Here is a 20,134-nt window from a genome sequence, read left to right as displayed (position 1 = left end):
GAAGGCTTTCTTGATGGAGTAAGTAAATAAATGTTACTTGAACTTGCATTTTAAGGATAAGCCAAAATTAATCATTCCAAAAGTCAGGAGCTGCAATAGGAGTGGAGATGGAAGGTGGGGAAGAATATTCTAATTCTTCAATCTTTCTGACTGCTCTTCTCAGTCTATTGTAGTCTTCCCTTCCTTTGCTTATCCCTTAAATTTTATCTTTGACTCCAGCTCCTCTACTAATGACACCCCGATATACATTTTTGGCCAAGATCTTTCTTTTGAAGATCTAATAGCGTCTCCAAAAAGTCTTACAGAAGCTGCAAATTCAACATATCCAAACTGAACTCTGATGCCTTATATTTCCAAAATCTGCTTCTCCTTCTGTGTCTTGGAGGGGTTTGTCCCCAACCCCTGAAATCACTTGACGGGTGCCCAAGTCAGGGCCCAGAAATTTGACCTAGACCCTCCTCTCTCCATTGCCCTCAAAATTTAACCAATCACTATTTCCATTCTTCTCATTTTCTTACACCTGTCTTTACATTTAAATGTCTATTTTAGGCAGGGCGTGGTGGCTCATGCCTGTAATCCTAGCACTCTGAGAGGCCGAAGCAGAAGGATTGCTTGAGGTCGGGAGTTCGAGACCAGGCTGAGCAAGAACGAGACCCCGTCTCTACTAAAAATAGAAAGAAATGATCTGGAAAGCTAAAAATATATATAGAAAAAAATTAGCCAGGCATAGTGGCACATGCCTGTAGTCCCAGCTACTCGGGAGGCTGAGGCAGGAGGATCACTTGAGCCCAGGAGTTTGAGGTTTCTGTGAGCTAGGGTGACGCCATGGCACTCTAGCCCAGGCAACAGAGCGAGACTCTATCTCAATAAATAAATAAATAAATAAATAAATGTCTATTTTAACCCAAAGTTCTTGGTATCTAAGACATATATCATGAGGGAAAATCACTCTTTAAAGTCTTCATTTGTTTCCCAGATCTCTCTCCTGAGCTTTAAATGCTGCTTCCTGGCCATGGTCATTGGGATATTCCTTAGGCAGCTCTAACTGAATGTGTCTGATGCTGAATTCATGATCTACCCCCATCATATGTGCTTCCTGTCCTTGACTCCTTCCTCTCCTTTTTCCTCTATATTGACTTAATCGCACGATCCGAGGTATCTTCTCATGTGTCTCCTTCTCTTCATTCATTCACCACACCCTAACTCATGGCACTGCCTTCTGATCTCCATGACTCTGACGGCCTCCATGGGCTCTGTGTCACCTCCATTCTTGTCCCTCCAATTCCCTTGTTACATTCTGAAATCAGAGTGACATCTCTAAACTAAACCTTTTCAGTGCTTTTCTGTTATTCTGAGGAAAAGTTCAAACTCAGTAAAATGATTTATGAGCTCTTTCTGGCTGTGCTTACTTTTTGAAGTTCATTGCCATTTAAACCTACATTTTTGCCGTGCTGAGTTTACATCAGTTCCTCGTATGATTGGGATACCTCCTGGTCATCCAATGGGTATTTTTTCTGGGTCTGAAGTACTCTTGGCCTTTTCTTCATCTTGCTCACTCTTAATTATCCCTTCTGGCGTCAACTACGTTGTTTACTATGATTTGTCAAAGGTGGCCTGGTTTTTTGGTTCTTTTATCTTGGTTCTTTATCTGTGCCCTAATACCTCCCTTTACCCTACTTATTTCTCACTTGTTCCCTTGTCCTGCGCCCTCGAAAGTGAAAGCAGCATGAAAGAAAGGTTGGATCTTCCGTGTTCACCGTATCTCAAGTATTCTTGCCACTAGGTGATAATCAATACATATTTTTGAATTGATATTGAATAAATACAGTTGGAATTCAATCAATCACTATTGAATAAATTGATGACTTCTAAATCCATATCGCCATCTCATAGACATTTCCTCATGTCTATTCACATTTCCACCTGGATGGCCAGGAGGAGGCACGTTGACACATTACTTTCCTTTTTTGTATGTTTTTTTTTATTATTTTTTTTTTATTTCAGGATATTATGGGGGTACAAACATTTTGGCTACATGTTATGACTTTGCCTCACCCAAGCCAGGCTTAGAGGCATGCCCTTCCCCCATACAATGCTCACTGCATCCATTAGTTGTGAGTTTACCCACCCCCACCTCCCCATCCCCCAGTGAATATTACTACCATGTGATCAGTTAGTGCCAATTTGATGGCGAGTACATGTGGTGCTTATTCTTCCATTCTTACAATACCTCACTTCAGAGGATGGGCTCAAGCTCTATCCAGGATAATATAAGAGGTGCTAGATCATCATTGTTTTTTGTAATTGAGTAGTATTCCATTGTATACATATACCATATTTTATTAATCCACTCATGGATTGACGGGCACTTGGGTACGTTACTTTCTGCCACACAGCAGCCCTTCCTCCTCTCTTCTCTCTCTTCCTCAGATTAACTAAAACTATTGAGGTCATCTATTGTTTTTTTTACCACTAAAAAAATAAAGGCAAATCTCTTGGTATCTAAGGCATATTATGTGGAAAATATCATGTGTGAAGTTGAGCATTTCTTTATTTTTAATGAGTAACTTAAATCAGTGAATAATCATTGAAAGGAAATTTTTAGTCTGAGATTGTTTTTTTTCTTGCCTCTATCAACCATCCCAAGATGTCATTAGCAGTGTGCGATAGTGAAGATGATCCTTAGTAACTCTAAACCAAATATCAGTAAGTAACATAATTAAGTAAATTTTCTCCACAAAAGCATGTGATGCTTTTTAGAGTCAAATAGGATTGATTTTGGAGTTCCTGTAAGCTTTGATTATGCATGTAGTTATTGAAATCAGGTCTTTCAGAATGATGGGATTGAACTGACCCTAAATTATTAAAAATTAGAACAATAAAACAAATAGATCTTCCAGTGTTTTCCCCATAATATAGGAATAACAAAATGTGATCAGTCAAACCCGACTTTTTATATAAATCATATCGATCAGTGGTTAATTACACTCAGATGTCATAGCTTGACTTCTTGGGCATGCTCCTGAAGGGTCAGCTGTGTTTTGTGCACCTTTCATGTTTAGAGCAGCAAAAGTATTTCTTCTGCTCATGCTTTAGGGTAGCTAATTAAAAATTTAAATAGACTAAATTCAAATTTTAAAGGTGGGTAAGACTTGGAAGTATAAAATCCTTATGAAGCTAGGAAACTATATTCTAGAGAGATGACCCAAGGTCGCAGCTAATTAGAACAGAGTTGAGACTAGAACCCAGATCACTGTGTAGGAAGGATAACAGTGCAATCTCTTGGAATCTTACTAAGTAATATTTCCTAGTTGATGAAGAAATAAAAGAAGAATATTATTAATCTAATTTGTCTTTGAAATTAATGTTAAAAACCATTTGGGAAATTTAGCTCTTTAATATGTCCAACGTTTATTTTCTTTCTTACCTGATATGTACGCACATTCATTCTATATTTGTACTTCATAATTAATGAACATTGTTTGCCATACTTGCAGTGTAAATGAATCTGAGCCTTCTTTTGAAGCAACCAGAAGGTATTATTTCTATTTTAACCTGAGTTTACTAAGAATAACTTCCTTCCTCAGACTTTACTTTAATCTCTTACTCCTGGTTATTTCGTTCATGCTGATGATATACAGTTATTTATCCACATGTACTAGTGTATTTCCAATAGCAGTGGTTCTCAACCTTTGCAGGCTGCGAAAAGAATGAACTTTCCAAACAAAATGGCTCATTGTGTCAACTGTTTTCCTCTCAGTGAGTTACATGTGTCTCAATTTTGGCTGAAACTCAAATTGTCCTTAGTAAACTGGGTCTGGGGTTTCATAAAATAAAAATGTAAGAATTAATATATATGTTGACTGTGAGTTAAACAGTGGTGGAGTCTGCCTATAAAGTAAAGATGGAGAGTCAACTGCTTTATCTACTTAAAAGGAAAAAAAAAAAAGACTTAAATACCAGGGGGCAGGGGAGGCAGACATGTCAGAGATTGGGAACCGCTGTTCTACTGCACAATATGATTATCTAAGAGACTACTACCATACTATACGTTATCATGTCTTCTGACTCCTAAGACATAATGTTTCAGGAAGATCATTGAGCATTTCTAACTACTCTTTTTCTTAACCTTACTCTCTTTTAACCTTAATTCCTTAATTAGTACTTACAGATCATAAACTAACTGGAAGTCTGACCTACCCCTTTCTTACTCCAATCCCATCTTCTTATTTATCTTCAGCTCATATGTATTTTCCTAATTATTGCAAATTAAAATCTGATATATATATATATACATCTGATAGAATTTTCAAGCCAAAAGAAATAGAGGGGGGAAGAAGTTATCATTTTTAAAAAAATAAATTATTTCAATATGTTTTGAAATATGTATTTTTAAATGTGCAATTTCAATATTGAAAGATACTATTCTTTGTTTTGAAATATTTATATATCTAGTACCTTAAAATATGTTGATGTGATTAAGCCACAAACACATATTATAATTATAGTATCAGTTCATATCTTTTTTTAAGGTCTGCACATAAAATTCACAGTTTTTTAAAGTGCTTTTTATCTAAAGTAAAATATCTGTGGCTACTGGAGAGAGTGAATTATTAATCTTTTAATTATTTTTTAAATTATAGTCATTTTAGAAAAGAAAATTTTGATTAGTACTTTATACCTTAAAACATTTCTTTAGCAAAGTAAAATCAAATTTTACACATCATGTGACATTTTTATTACATTCTAATCCCTTTAATTTAGGTGACATATTTAATCAGTTCTTAATAAGGTTGGTGATCTTTAAAATTTTCTCTTTTAGAAGTTTTCCATTTCTGTGTTTGAGATATTTTATTAATTTTTGTTTCCCTTGGTTATGCTAAAATACACACAGCACAGCACCCTTGCATAATTCTGGTTTTTTTTTTTTTTTTCCATTTCTCAGTAGGAGCAGGTATTCTGTGGCTTATGCAGCTCAAAAGCCTTGGCTATTAAATGCTACAGTAGAAGAAAATATTACCTTTGGGAGTCCTTTCAACAAACAGAGGTAATTTTGAGCATATAAAGTTTAAAACTGAAATGGCAGCTATTTCTGATCTTTGTGTTTGGTCCATGGTTTCTGGAACCTTTACATGGGGGACTTCCTTTCTTCCCTGCTTGCCCCATTTTCATCCTTATCACCAAGGTCTTTGGAATAAATTCTCTGAAGACACACATCATTGGAAGTTTCAGCCCATCCTACACACTTGTTGAGAACAATTTGTACACCAAGACTGAAGAGCAGCAATTGAAGTGTGTGTGTGTGTGTGTGTGTGTGTGTGTGTCCGGGGCGATAGTGGGGATAGGATAGGAGGTGTTGTTTAGGTTATTGGTGAGCAGATAAAGAAGGAAAAAAATCCAAGTAAATTGCAGAAGGAAGGTTCACCATGGAAAGATAAAGAATGTAGGATCTGAGGAGGCTACTGACAGGACAGCTGGAATATGCCATCACCCAACCATCTTTTAAATACCACTGCCATATAGGGAAGTATGACCTTTCCTCAAGCCACTCTCAAAAGTGTGGGTCTTAGGACCCTAAGCTGGGTCTTGAAAGTTGAGGAGAATGAGGAAGGGAAAGGGAGGAGGAAAGTAATCTTCCTATAGCAGGAAGATTACTTGGGATGGTCAGTACCTGGGAGCAAACCAGACAGAAAGAGATTCAGAAGGCTGAGACAGGATAGTGGAGGGCCTAAAAGCCAATTGGATGTCACGAAGTGCATTCTGGGGAGGCATAGCAAGTTTTCGAAAGGGGAACAGCTAAGTAAATCTGAAAGTGAAATCTGACAAATAGATATGTCAAGGAGACATTTCAGAGTTAGTTGGAATAATTACCCAGAAATGCAGTATTTGTTGCCTGCACTTGGGAGTGACAGTAGAAATGTAAAAGACTGGATGGTTGAGAAAAAAAATTCTAAATTAAGAATGGACAAATATAAACAAGGAGAAGAAGAGGCAAGAATCAAGAATGATTTGAATATTTTCAGGCTAAGTGATTAAGAAAATGAAACCATGAATACTTTTCCCAGCACCTTCAATCCCCACGCTTTCCTGTACTTCCAATTCATCTGATTTCCAGTCTCAGCCCTAGATCAACTTGGGTGCTGTCGGTCCTCCCCATCTGTTTCCCCTCCCTTAAGCATGCGTGGTAGCATGCAAGAACGCCCACCCACACCTGTGCTTTAGCCATGATGAACCTCCTGTTGTCCCTCACATGCACCATGGATTTTGTCACCTTTAAGTTTTCTTTTTTTTTTTTTTTGAGACAGAGTCTCGCTCTGTTGCCAGGGCTAGAGTGAATGCCGTGGTGTCAGCCTAGCTCACAGCAACCTCAGACTCCTGGGCTCAAGCGATCCTTCTGCCTCAGCCTCCCGAGTAGCTGGGACTACAGGCATGCGCCACCATGCCCGGCTAATTTTTGTATATATATATATATATATATATATATATATTTTTTTTTTTTTTTTTTAGTTGGCCAGATAATTTCTTTCTATTTTTAGTAGAGACGGGGTCTCGCTCTTGCCCAGGCTGGTCTCTAACTCTTGACCTCAAGCGATCCACCTGCCTCGGCCTCCCAGAGTGCTAGGATTACAGGCGTGAGCCACCACGCCTGGCCTTTAAGTTTTCTTAAGCTTTCTTTGCCTCATTTTATTCCTGGAAAATTATTACTCACCTCTCCGAATACAGTTTAAGCATTGCATCCTCTGTAACTTCTTGGTGTACACAATCATGTCTTCCCCTGTATTTTAGGAGTGCTGTGTACTCACCTCCGCTATAGCACCTAACAAGGTCCGCTTTCATCATGTTTTTGTATCAGTCTTTGGTTTCACATGCTAGCTTTTTAAGAGTAGGAACCCAGATCTATATATCTTTGTATCTACAAATCTAGTGTCGAGGCTAGCATACAATAAGTTATTCAATAAATGTTTTATTTCAGCTTCCAAGACATTGAACCTGGAACTTGGTTTATGGGCTGCGTATTAATAGTGATCTAAAAATTCAAAATCATTTCTCCCAAAGGTACAAAGCTGTCACAGATGCCTGTTCTCTTCAGCCAGATATTGACTTATTACCATTTGGAGACCAAACTGAAATTGGAGAGAGGGTGAGCTATGTATAGTTTAATTAAGCAATGAGCAAAAATCTAGAAATGTCTTCTGATTGTTTTTAATCTGTAATGGAACACAACAAAATCTGAGAGCTTAGGAGTTGTATGTTGTCCCAGTGATAAGTTCCAGAAATGTGAGGACAGAGGCCTTGATGCTATGCTCCCTTAAGTATTTATTGAATAACCACCATATGCTTAACATGGTGCTAGCCACTCGAGAGTTCTTAAGGAAAGTAGAACATACTCTCTGGCTTCAACCAAATGTATTTTTGCTTACGTGGAACTTACTGTAATGGGTTTGGAAACTGTGATTGCTTCCAACAATTTTTTCCACTCTTTTCAACATCTATTTATTCTTATTAAAGTGTTCTTTATTGTTTGAGTAACCTGTTTTACACTGATGTCATACTATTCTGATCAGCTGAAAAATGTGTGCCTGTAATCTTTATAACAATAATGACTAAAAGTTTTTAATAAGTGTCAAGTACTGGGCAAAACCATTATATGCATTATCTCCTTTCATAATGAGCCTGTGCTACAGGTGTTATTGTTATCTGCATATTATGGCTGAGAAAACCAAGGCCAAGAGAGGGGCAGGGATTTGCCCAATCCCAGAGGTAGTGGTGTAGCCAGGATTATGCTGACTCTGTAGCTTTTGTTCTTAATGTCTATTCTTTATTGCTTCATAGTACAATGTTTAAGAGAATGAACTTAACTTCTGAGCCCCAGTTTCCACATGTGTAAAATGAAAACAATACCAACATATTGGCATTGCTATGAAGAATAAAAGAAGTAAGAAATGTAAAGCCACTTACACAAGCCTGGCATATACTAAGTTCTCAATTAATACTAGTTTTTAAAAAGTATATAATTAGTATAAATACATTATGAAAGCATACTGTTGTACTGTTTACCATAATTTGTAATATTAATTTTAAGGGGTATAGATGTTAAGTAAACTATAGACACAATCAGGAAACTAGAAAAAAACCTTAGCATTGCTTGCAGTCTTTCACACTCATCAAGTGTTCTGGTTAATAACGCTTTTGCACAGCAGGACTGTCTGTCAGAGTGGAAGGAGGATTAATAACATTTTAATGTTATCCATCAAAAGCTATTGTGATATAATCGGAGCACTGACCTTTAGACAGTTTTCACTTTTTCTTACCATTGTTTTCACAATTTAATTAATAAACTACTAGTAATGTAAGATTTTTCAAGAGACATTTCTATTTTAAAGGTAATTCATACTAACAGACCATTTACTAATGAAACAAATGGGTGTTTGTGGGTGCTTCCTCCCTAGGGAATCAACCTGAGTGGGGGCCAGAGGCAGAGAATCTGTGTGGCACGAGCTCTTTATCAAAACACCAACATCGTCTTCTTGGTAAGAGCATGGCCTTTGCTTTTATTTCTGTTTCATGTTTCCCTCTAGACAAATGAGTCATTAGAAAGACAAGTCAAGTAACTCAAAGATAGTTTAACTTGTGAAAGTGTAAAGTATATCAGGGAAACAAATCCTCACAATATAAATCAACAGATCAACGTATAGAGTTCATCTAGGGGATCCGGATTGGTACCCAAGAGACTGAGATGCTCTAAGTGGTTGCTTATCTGAATTTCTTAACCGGAAGATCATTAATAAGGGAGGGTGGATGGTGTTGGATCAACTAGACAGGATCATAGGTCTTCTCATTTATATCTGATGGCAAAGAAAGAAGGGCCAGAAAATACACCCTTGGTAGACCCCATTCCAATGATGTCCAATTCAGGCTGTGGTTAAGATTTGTCAGTGTGCTTCTGTAAACTATAGAAATCTCGGTCCTATTCTAGACCTACTAGCCATAATCTGGAAGGGTGGAGTCTAGAATCTTTAAAAAGCTCCATGGATGATTCTCATGATTATCGTGAATTAATAACTTAGTTCTATCTGTGGATCCACAAATAAACTTTGAGGATTGTGTTGATTATGATTTTGCTCTGTTTCGGTTCCTCCAGCAGAATGTAACCAAAATAACTTAGTTTACAGATAGACAATATATGTTAGAGACCAACAGAGTATGTAAATGCATCCTTTCCCTGCCTTCTCCTTCTGTGCAATTATTAACCATTTATACACCTGGCTCCCAGACCTCTTTTAGAGTCTCCGCTCCATCTAATCTCTAGAACCTCTTCAAAAAGTAAGTTGGTTTTGGAGTTTCCCAGTGAATTTGGATCTGTTGTTGGGGAATGTAGCAGAATTTGGACATACTGGGCATTCATTTCAGGTTGATCTCCCCAAGGATAACTTGTCTCCAGACTTTTCCAAAATAACACCATAAAAGGTGTTATTAGCAGGATCTAAGAGTAACCCATGTAATTGTCCATTATTTTTATAATGAATAGACCCACAACTAGAAATGACTTCTTGAACCTTGGGATCAATTAATGACTGAACCACCTGAAGAATTGACTCAGAAATCTGAAAGGGACCAAGGTCCCCTGGCTGTGACTTTCTACTCTACTTCATTTCACTGCCTGCAGTTTAACGACCCTGACTTGAAGAATCATGGAATTCAAGGAAGTCACAGGGTTAATTTGATGTGAATTTCCACCCGTTCGTTACAGGATTACTTTTAGCATCATCTCTAATAGCTTCTTGATGACTTTCTCGGAAGACACATTGCCTACCTTTAAGGCACCCTTTCCCTGGTTGGGCAGTATATGAGCGTCCTATTGCTGCTATAACAAATTACCATAATAGGTGTCTTAAATAATATAGATCTATTATCTTACAGTTCTTTAGGAGTTCAGCAAAGTGTTAGCAGGGCTGTGTTCCCATCCGGATGCTCTAGGGCAGAATCCATTTCCTGCCTTTCCACCTCTATAGCTGCCCACGTTCCTCGGCTCACGGCTGCCTTCCTCATCTTCAAAGCCAGCAACCTTACATCTCTGTGACCACTTTTACATAGTGACGTCTTCCTCTCTTCACAGCCAGGAAAGAAACCTTTCTGCTTTTAAGGATTCATATAATTAGTTTGGGCCCATCTGGATAATCTCCCCATGTGAGGGTCTTTAATCTTAATTACATCCACAACGTCCCACTTACCGTGTAAGGTGACATAGTCACAGGTTCTGGGAATCAGGACCTGGGTATTTTGGGGGTTATTATTCCACCTACCACAGATAGCTCTTATTATTGGAAAGTTACTATGTGACTGAAATCTGCTTCTGTGTATTTTCCATTCAATGGCTCTCATTCTGCTTCTGCAACAACATATATATTACTTTTATGCAGCTATAGATCAGTATTCTAATATTATTGTCATAACTTGCCTTAGTTCTCTAAGCAAGCATAGTGTTTTCAATTCTTCCACACATGACATAATTTTTATAACTTTTCTTAATCCTGGATGTAATAGTGTGTGTCAGATTCCCTTTGAAAAATCATGTGCTAGATGCACTATGATCAACTCAGATAACTTTAAAACTACTGGATTTTATGATCTAAATCTTATACTTCATTGCAACCTAAAATTTAAATACACTCTAGCAGCAATGGAATGCTGTTAATGTGTTTTAATAATACTTCAAAAACGATAATATCTTACACATCCATTGTTTAAAAATTCACAAAGCACTCTGAACCACGGAGTTATCCTATTTGATTCTCATGACAGTGCTGTGAGGGTGGGTGGTACCCTCATGTTAAATGAGGAAACTTGTGCATGGAGAGGCCAAGTGCCTCACCCAAGGACTAATGATTAGTGAGTGATAGAGTGTGGGCTAGAGCTGCATGTCTTTGAGCATTGTGTTTTTGACCAGCTAAGATTCTCTGGTATTCCTGAAATTATTGCTGTATTATCGTTTTCTCTCCTTTCCTTTCACCTTTTCTTCTTCACTCACTCATTTCCTTCCTTCCTTCTTTCCTTCCTCTCTCCCTCCCTCCCACCTCTCCATTTATTAATATTTAGTGAACTTCCCCAGTCCCATCTTCTGGGCTGGGTAGTGGAAACAAAGGGAAAAAAAGGCATTATTCCTATCTTTAAGAATCTTACTTGTACACATATTACTTAAATGGTTTTACATTTTGCTCTAAATAAACTTTATAATGTTAGCCTTAACACTATATCAAAGTCAAATGAAAATATCTTAATTGTGAGTCAAAAATATTAGTTATTTTTGAAACTTTATGGCATCTGCTCTGTGTATAAATGCATGTACTAATAAGTTATTTACAAAAAGAAACATACAAAGAATATACTACTTAAATACATGCATTGAATATAGTAGAGAATATGTTAATGAAGACTATATATATATATATTTATATTTTTTTAAGTAAATCGTATATTCGTGAAAATGAAGAACTGATCATTCATTGAATTGGCCATCCAATGAATTGTCTTGCTTCTTTAAATGTGATATTTTCCCAAAATGTTAATATACAAAGTGAATCTTGAGACATGATTCTCAATTTATCAAATCCAAGTTTTTATTAAGTGGTATAAATGGCTACATTTGACTAAAACATCAAGATACCCTACAAGGAAGCCATGATGTATAAATGATAGCAGCCATTATTAATAGCTGTCTATGACCAAGGCAGGTTTCTGAGTACTTCAGACACAGTGGCCCACTTAATTCTCATAATAACCCTTTAGGTTTGGCATTGTTGTTATTACTATTATTGTTGCTATTGTTATTACTGCTATTTACCAATGAAGATACTGAGGCTTTAGGGGATAACTTATCCAAGGTCACACAGACAGTAAGAGGGAAGCAGGAAGACAAAGCCAGCTGGCCTGATTCCATAGCTCGTGTTCTTAACTGCCACATTCTTCCTGGTTACTAAGAGATTCCTGGAAGATGCTAAACGCTCACTGTGATGCATTAAAGAAGTATGCACAATGTTAATCCATCACAGCTCTATTTATAAGAAAATAATACTTTTGAAGTGATTTACATAGACTTTTATTGCATTGTTTTATTGGATCTTTGCAGCAATCTGATGTGCTTTCTGATAAGTCTCCTTATTATCCTCTTTTTACAAAGGAAGTGACTGATTTTGAAACTTTACCCAGTGTCAGAGAGTGGTTGTAACTATAATTTGAGTCTCTTAATTTAGAGATAATGGACTTTCCATTATGCCTTACTATCTTATAACATGTAAAGTCAGAATTTTATGGAAAGCCAAATGGGCTTATTATAAAAACTCACTTCCAATTCATGTCTTAGTTTTGCTGTGAAAAGTTCTCAGAAAGAATTATTTGAGATAGTTTGGTCTGTATCACAAAGGATGCTTAGGATTTATTAGAACCAGAGGAGAAGGATGTTTCAAAAGCAATTGGGTCCCCCTGTAATGACTTCCGGATTTTCTAAAACCAATGATTTACTTACTGTTAGCTAAATCTTGATCATTACATTCTTGCTGCGCTATTGGAAATGGAAATAGAGACACTTTTTCAATGTAATCCTGATATTTTTCGATTGCTGTGGAAACATTGCTTTTTCTCATATCACTTATAGATACAGAGGCTTTCATTTTTAAGTAATTCTGAAGTTCCATCATCACTTCTATATTAAAAGAAATTTCATGTATTAGTGGTAGAATTTTCTATCACTTATGCAAAATCTAAAAATTAGAAAACTCAGAAAAAAAGTATTTTGTTCTTGTTATTAAAAAGAGCTAAATGACAAATAAGGAGCTGGTGTCTGTGATGATTCAAAAAAGCAACTCTGTGAGCAGGAGAAAGCCAATTCAATTTCCCATACATACTACTTCCTGGAACATTTCAGAAATAATTGGTGTGCATTAAGATGATCCAGAGGGTCTGAAAGATTTTGAAATATTTCCCACATCGCCCAGAGAAATTAATTTCAAGACAATCATGATAATTGTTAGTAAGTTCATTTTGTTTCATTGTCATGTTTTAAATACAGAGAGTAAGAGATATGTTATACCTGTATATATATATATGTGCATGTATGTGTATATGTATATGTTTATAATGGCAATTACTTTGTCAATTATTACATTATCCAAAATATCCCATTATTTAAATAAATAAAATAACTGGAAGTGTGTCGTGTTGTAAAATGTACTTCTAGAAAAGCCATTTGAGGACAATTATGTCACTTATTTATTCACAACCATGATAATCAGTTATACTGATTTTTAAAAGCCTATTACAATTCTGAATCACCGTTTATCTAAATGTTTTGTTAATATTTCTTTTTCATAAGGCTTCTCCTAAATCCTTTAATAAAGCCATATTGCTTAGAGTTTCTATCTATGCAGGCAGATTGATGGAGAGTTGAAAAATTATTGAGCTAATCATATCACTGTCTATAATGACCACACACATAAATTTAACTTCCAAACATCAATTTTATCTCAGTAGAAATTGCTTTTATTTTTCATTATCCAGATAACTAACAAATGCAATTTATCTGTATAGGGACTATGATTGTACTCAACTGTTCAGAAAATTTTGCTGAATTATAATTTCTAAATATCTCAATATGCAGCCTATGTGTAGTAGGATGAGAAACCAGCTACTTCTTTCTTGGGCCCCTAAGATAAAGTAGAAATTTGTTTGCATATTACATATATGGAGAAAGAACAGAGAAAGAAGGGTAATGAAGAAGACATTCATAAACTTTTTTGCCCACTGTTCTGTTCCTTCTTCCTAATTCCTTACCAGGAACTGCGACCATTTTTTATTGCTTTGTCCCTTCAGTGCTCCCTCAGTTTCTTCCCTTCATTTCCTGTGGTCACTGCTGTTTCTAAGAGGTGATTGCATAGCTACTGCAGTATCCTCCCTACAGGTTACTTTGCTTTCCGATTCATAGTTTTGAGGAAACAGTCTAGTTTTCTCCACTAGTTTCTAGTTTTCTTCTTTTAAATATACAAAAAATGTGGAACATGTAATTTGATGCTCTATTTAACATTATAGGAATAAATATATATAAAAATCATTTATAGTAATGTCATCATGAAAAAGTCAATGAATATAGTTTCCTAAATTATTCTCTAAGTATCTTAATCATTTGGTGCATGAAAACTTTCTTTCTTCCCAAGACACTTGGCATTTGGTAAGTGTTAGGCATGTTATTCTTATACCTAATAATAATAGTAGCTAGTGTCTCTTTTGTATCTAATACTTACTATACTAAGCAATTTATACGTATTATCTCATTTAATGCAGAGACCATCCCCATTAAGTAAGTCCTGTTGTGATCCAATTAACATTTTCAATGCCTATTTTTGTTACCTAGAATTCAGCTACTCCAATTATCTTTTCATTCTTTGCTTTGGTCTGTTGTTATAGGTTGCTAATGAATGTTGGTTTTTGAACTTGAATATTTTATAAGAATTCAAACAACTTTGAATATTGTTATTTACTTTTTAAAAAATTATACAGTCTTTTTTTTTTATAAATTGCATGTGGGGGATAATTTGTCCTTAGTTATTTGTGTCTCTGCTTTCTAGAGGAATTAAGCTACGTAAAGGGTATAGAAAGTGTCCATCTTTCCTTCATTTTACTGATTGCAGGATGATCCATTCTCTGCCCTGGACATTCATTTGAGTGATCACTTAATGCAGGAAGGGATTTTGAAATTTCTCCAAGATGACAAAAGGACACTCGTTCTTGTGACTCACAAATTACAGTATCTGACACATGCTGACTGGGTAAGAGTTTAAAGAGAGTTTTGTTAATTTTATATTATAGTCATATGAATAGAGACATTAAGAAATTCTTTTTCAACATGGTATAAAAAGAAAAAATAAGAGGAAGAAATTCTTTCTGAAATAAAGGTAATTCGTTTGGCAATTTAGGCTTTTTGTCACATTTCTATTAATATCTGCTTTCCTTAGATTATAGCTATGAAAGATGGAAGTGTACTAAGAGAAGGGACTTTGAAGGACATTCAAACCAAAGACGTTGAGCTTTATGAACACTGGAAAACACTTATGAATCGGCAAGATCAAGAATTAGAAAAGGTAATTGCTTATAGTTCAGAGGAGTTCAGAGTCCAGCTCAGAAATGTACTGTGTAATTACTGAGTGCTTTTAAAGAAGTATTACTATTTAACGCTTGATAACATAATAGTCCTTGTTTGAAATCCAGAGTAATTATATCTTTATACATTATTGATGAACAGGTTACTTAGAACCTATAAAATTCCTATGCTATCTTTTAGATGAAGTGCTGTCAGGTTATTAGAGGATTTTTATTTGAATCATATCGCAATTATACGTATGTTTAAAACCTAGACAGACTAACTACTGAAGCATGACATTTCTTTATTTCGTCTTATTTTTACTTGTTTGTATCTTATTTTTCTCATCTGTAATATGAGAATATTTTCACTCACCATCTACAAAGAGGGGGTCATGGGCAAGTCAAAAGCCAAAATGACTTTGAAAGAAGGAAGAACTGTGAGCGGTGAGCAAAGTTGCAAGGCATGTCTAGGATATGGTTGGGGGGGGGGGTGAAGAGAGATGATCAGAAGGAAATAAAAATAAAATTTTGCATTTTCATAGTTTTTTCAGGTCCACAAAGCCTTTTTTTTTTTTTTACATGATCTATTTTAGTTCTCTCAAAACTCTTGAGAAATAAGCAAAGAAAATATTATCTTACTTTTACAGATAAAAAAAAACTGAGGCTAGGAGAGGTTAAGTAACTTACTTAAAGTTGTACTGTATATATAGTAAGTGATACCAGTGGGATTTAAACCCAGGGGCATAATCAATGTAATTCCAATATAATGCTATGGATGATGTAAGTATAACATTGAATGAGGTGATAACAGAGTCGGAAACCGGATTAAGTGCAATAAAAGGGGAACAACTTGTAGTTGAAAGGTGAAATTATAAATTAAATTTGCAAATTTTTAAAATGTTTTGCTCTTGAGTTGGAAGTAGGAAGCGTCCAGAATTTGGTATTCCTGGCCAGGAATGAGCATTATAAAATAAAATATTTATGTCAGCAAATTTCTAAAAAATGTCAGGAAATTAAAATATATTATTTTAGAAGGGGACAAAAGGTTCTGTTTCCATAGTAAAGGGGAGATTAAAAAGTCAGTCAAATTCTGTGATTTCTCTATCTACTGCAGATTTGCTGAAGATCTCAAAAGCAAACCACATAAGGAAGGAAAGATATATGTAAAAATCTAGGAGTAGAATAGGACAAATCACAGAACCATTGAAATGAGGATATTTGGCAAAACAAAACAAACAAACAAAAAACCCCCAAAACATTACAAGGTATAGTCAACAAGTGCCCACTTAGGAATTGCACTGTGGGAAGCTTGATTATAAACGTACTGGGGATAGCTCCAAATGACATTTTTTTTCAGTGATCTGAATGCCAGGGACAAAAGAATATGACGTAAGCTTAAGGAGTGGGACAATTTATGGTTTACTTTGGAAAGGAGATCTGGAAAAAAATGAGAACTGTTGGCTGGATATTATAGTATTACTGCTAAGCAAGCCAGGAAGAAAGTCCATTAAGTTGTATTTAGAAATGAAGTGATCACTTGAGATAGCATAGCTCTATAATTAAAGACACATTACAGGGTTATATATCAACCGAGGGAGGTAGGGAGCATGTTAGGTTCTGTACAGGGAAATCCAGTTGTGAGGAGGAATGGTGGCCAGTAGAAGCCGGAACGAATCAAGCACCTGCCCAGAAACCTCATGTGGGAAGGGAAGAGATCACTGCCACGTTGCAAAGGACAGGCACCTGAATTCATCTGGAGCCAGAGAGAATCACACTGCAGAGAATAAGACCACTAGAATACTTTGGAGAAGTTTCTGTACAAACAGCTCTCTGTTTAGTCTGTTACATGACAGGACGAGGTGTTTACCTATCAGCCAGGGCCAATTTTGCCCCCTAGAGGACATTTGGCAACATCTGGAGACATTTTGCTTTGTCACAACTGGGGCAGGGGGATGCTGTTAGCACCTAGTGGGTAGAAGATTGGGATGCTACTCAGCGTTCTGCAGTGCACGGGGCAGACCCCGCAGCAAGCTGTTCAGTTGAAATGTCAGTGCCAAGGTTGAGAAAGCCTGGTCTAAAGCCAGAGCAGATCAAGCAAGTGGAGAAGGAAGATGAAACCAAAGGACACACGAAACCTCCTAGTTCAGGGCTTTAGAAAGGACTGGCAGTTTAAGCATCAAGGGGCAGACAGATGGGAAAGAGTATGCTAAAATGTTAGTAAGGAAAACTACAGAGAAGGAGGAGGAGACATTTTTAACTGACTTAAATGTTATTAAAAATTCTAGTTTGGATGGCATCAACCATTATCTCCATATTGTTATAAGCACTAGTATCATTTGACGCTCCCCACTTCCCTGTCCCTGTCTTCACGTTGGCCTGGCCCACTGAATATTTGTTGGATAAATGAAACTAAGTTTGTATTTACTTAATCCAAACATCAACACAATTTAAAATATTTAACCTATAGTGAGCTTAATATGAGCATTTATGCTTAAGAAAAATTGCTTTAAAGGTTGTTTTCTGTTTGTTTTTTAAGTCTCTGAGATGTTCAATCTTTTGCTTACACAGCATGGGAAGTTGAATCAAAGCTAAATCTACTTTCAGTGTGCAGGTTTATTTTATTCTGTTACATGATACACAAAGGGCAGGGATGCTTTTTAATTTTGTGTTTTATGTAGCCTCATTTACAATTGTTGGTTTTCATATCTTTAGGCAAAATTAAAGTCTGATGTCAAATTGCCTCTGTAAAAATGATATTCAGGAGACATTTTTGTTTTTACTCTTTTTAATCAAGAATCTGGAAATAATAAAGCCCCCTAGAGTAGCAAGTTTCCTAAATCATACATGTTGTATGAGGTCCAAACAAGAAAAACCAAGGTCACTACCTAGGGACCGACCACCAAAGGTTTATTGGTTTATTGATGTAACCATCAAACTGTGTGAGTTTTTTTTCCTTTGTACTGGCGTATACAAGAAGCCTCCAATTTACTGTAGATTCCAAATGTTTGTGGGTCAGTTGTTTGAAACTCAGAATGCATTGCCCCACAGAAATTGGGGGGTGGTTAATTTTCCAGACTGATCTGCAGAGCCTGATTTAACCTGCAGTGTAATCGAACTGATATTACTACTCTAGTCCTGAGGTTGGGGGAGCTGGGGTGTTGGAAGCCAGGGCATGGAGAAAACAAAATGCTTCTCCCTTTCTTGGGCACAGGACAGCTCTCCAGCAACCCCCAAAAATTTGCAAAGTTTGTTTCTGGGCACCTCTCCCTTTTCTTTCTGCATATTTCTTCTCAACTGTTAGGCACCTAAATACCCTCACGGCCTATTTATTTCAAAAGTGCGTACATTCCTTCAGATCCTATTGAAGTCCCTTTCGTGCACCTCCCTCAATGAGATGCTAACGAAGCTCATTCTGATTTAATAATTCATAATAGTGGATGGTGGATAGCAGTCTAACCAACCTAGAACTATGTACATTTTTAACATTTATTAACATGAATGAATCCTTCGTCAGAAAAACTCCAGGGAATGTCTTAAAGTGATGTACAAATAAAACAAGCAGCAGATGGAACTATGTGTTAGGGTTCAAGGATCTATCTCTCTGCTCCTGGGCCCCGCTCCGTCTCCCTGTCACTGCTTTTCCTGGCCTCATACTGCCCTGTGCCTCTGAGCGCCACGATACTTCCTACAGATCTAAGTCATTGCCCCCACAACCGCTCCCGAGACAAGAGTTGTGGATCTCTAGAGCGAGCAGAGAGCCCTTGAGACTGGTAAAGGTAACTAACCATTGGTACCCGTGGGTCATTCACGGGTAAGTCAAAGCCTTCTTATGGCCGTGAGCCCCCTGAATGACAGCGTCGTGTCTACTGTAGGACATGGAAGCCGACCAGACAACTTTAGAGAGGAAAACTCTCCGAAGGGCCATGTATTCAAGAGAGGCCAAAGCCCAAATGGAGGATGAAGACGAAGGTAGATCTTTCTTGTCTCTGAACTATTCAGATGAGGTAATAGGATGCGAGGGTTTTACCGTGGCAATTGATGCGTGAGAGTCTCTGTGAGGAATAAGAAGCCACTTTGTAGGGGGGAAAGGAAAAGTCAAATACGTGACACTGAAAATGTAAAGAATAAGAGTCCAGGGAAAGTGTGTGTGATCCGTCAGTTGGTGTCTTGAGGGGCTCCCCACGGTGAGTCTCACTCTTTTGTGCTGTGTGTGTGAGAAAACGGAAAGACAGTGGATTTAGAACAATAGATCTAGATCCTTGTTCAAAAAAAAAAATTGGAAAGGTCCAGTATAAGTTGAAGAAAATTTCAGTCCTTTGGAAATAAACAATAAATGGGAAATATGGGAAAGAGAGTGTTTTGAAATATCTGATTGATCTATTCAGTAAGTCCTCCTGAGGTTTTCATGACAATGTACCAATGAAGGATAAAAAAAATAGAAAGCCATTTGTTATATTTCAATTTTCTGGGTATAATAAGGTATCCTGGGGGGAAAAAAAAAGATTGACTGGAAATTTGAAGAATGAGATGAAATAATTACATTGCTTTGACATTTGTGGCCAAGAACCACCTCTTAAGTCCCTAGAGTAAATGCGTGATACTTTGTTTTTCCTATGTAGTTTTTACTTAAGACTACAGTTCTACAAAACAAATAAAAAACAGAGAATATTATAATTTCAAGCCAAGTAGTACCAAAATGTGCTATTTAGTGTTTCAACAAATCCTTATTCTGTGAATGAATGAATGAATAAATGAAGCACAAATTTTGCATTTCAGTTTCTATGATTAAAAATGTTCTTAAGGAATTTTAGGTGCTGTAGACATCAGCTTCTAGAATTCTAAACCAATTACTTCTAATGCACTCTAAAAAATGGAGTTGTGCCTGATTACTCTCTCCAGTGTTCCAGTGAAAAATATATCCCTGGGGATGGTGAGGCTGCCCCTGGCTGGCTGTGTTAATCCATTTTCTAAGGTATAAAATAAAATAATAATACTTTCCTTA

General features: G+C 36.6%; 1 protein-coding gene across 1 annotated transcript in view; it reads left to right on the top strand.

Moving 5' to 3' along the window:
* The window catches only part of ABCC9 (ATP binding cassette subfamily C member 9), a 119,401-nt gene that overhangs the window by 58,030 nt on the left and 41,237 nt on the right, over positions 1-20,134 (top strand). The window contains exons 18-24 of the mRNA XM_069491280.1: positions 3,498-3,536; positions 4,946-5,047; positions 7,057-7,141; positions 8,451-8,531; positions 14,682-14,819; positions 15,006-15,131; positions 19,005-19,101. Of these exons, the coding sequence (XP_069347381.1) occupies positions 3,498-3,536; positions 4,946-5,047; positions 7,057-7,141; positions 8,451-8,531; positions 14,682-14,819; positions 15,006-15,131; positions 19,005-19,101 (668 nt within the window). The remainder of the gene's footprint in view (positions 1-3,497; positions 3,537-4,945; positions 5,048-7,056; positions 7,142-8,450; positions 8,532-14,681; positions 14,820-15,005; positions 15,132-19,004; positions 19,102-20,134) is intronic.

This window comes from Eulemur rufifrons, chromosome 16 (genome assembly GCF_041146395.1).
Source record: "Eulemur rufifrons isolate Redbay chromosome 16, OSU_ERuf_1, whole genome shotgun sequence".
NCBI lineage: Eukaryota > Metazoa > Chordata > Mammalia > Primates > Lemuridae > Eulemur > Eulemur rufifrons.
Note: the sequence above shows the minus strand (reverse complement) of the source record. Positions and strands in the feature narration are given on the sequence as shown.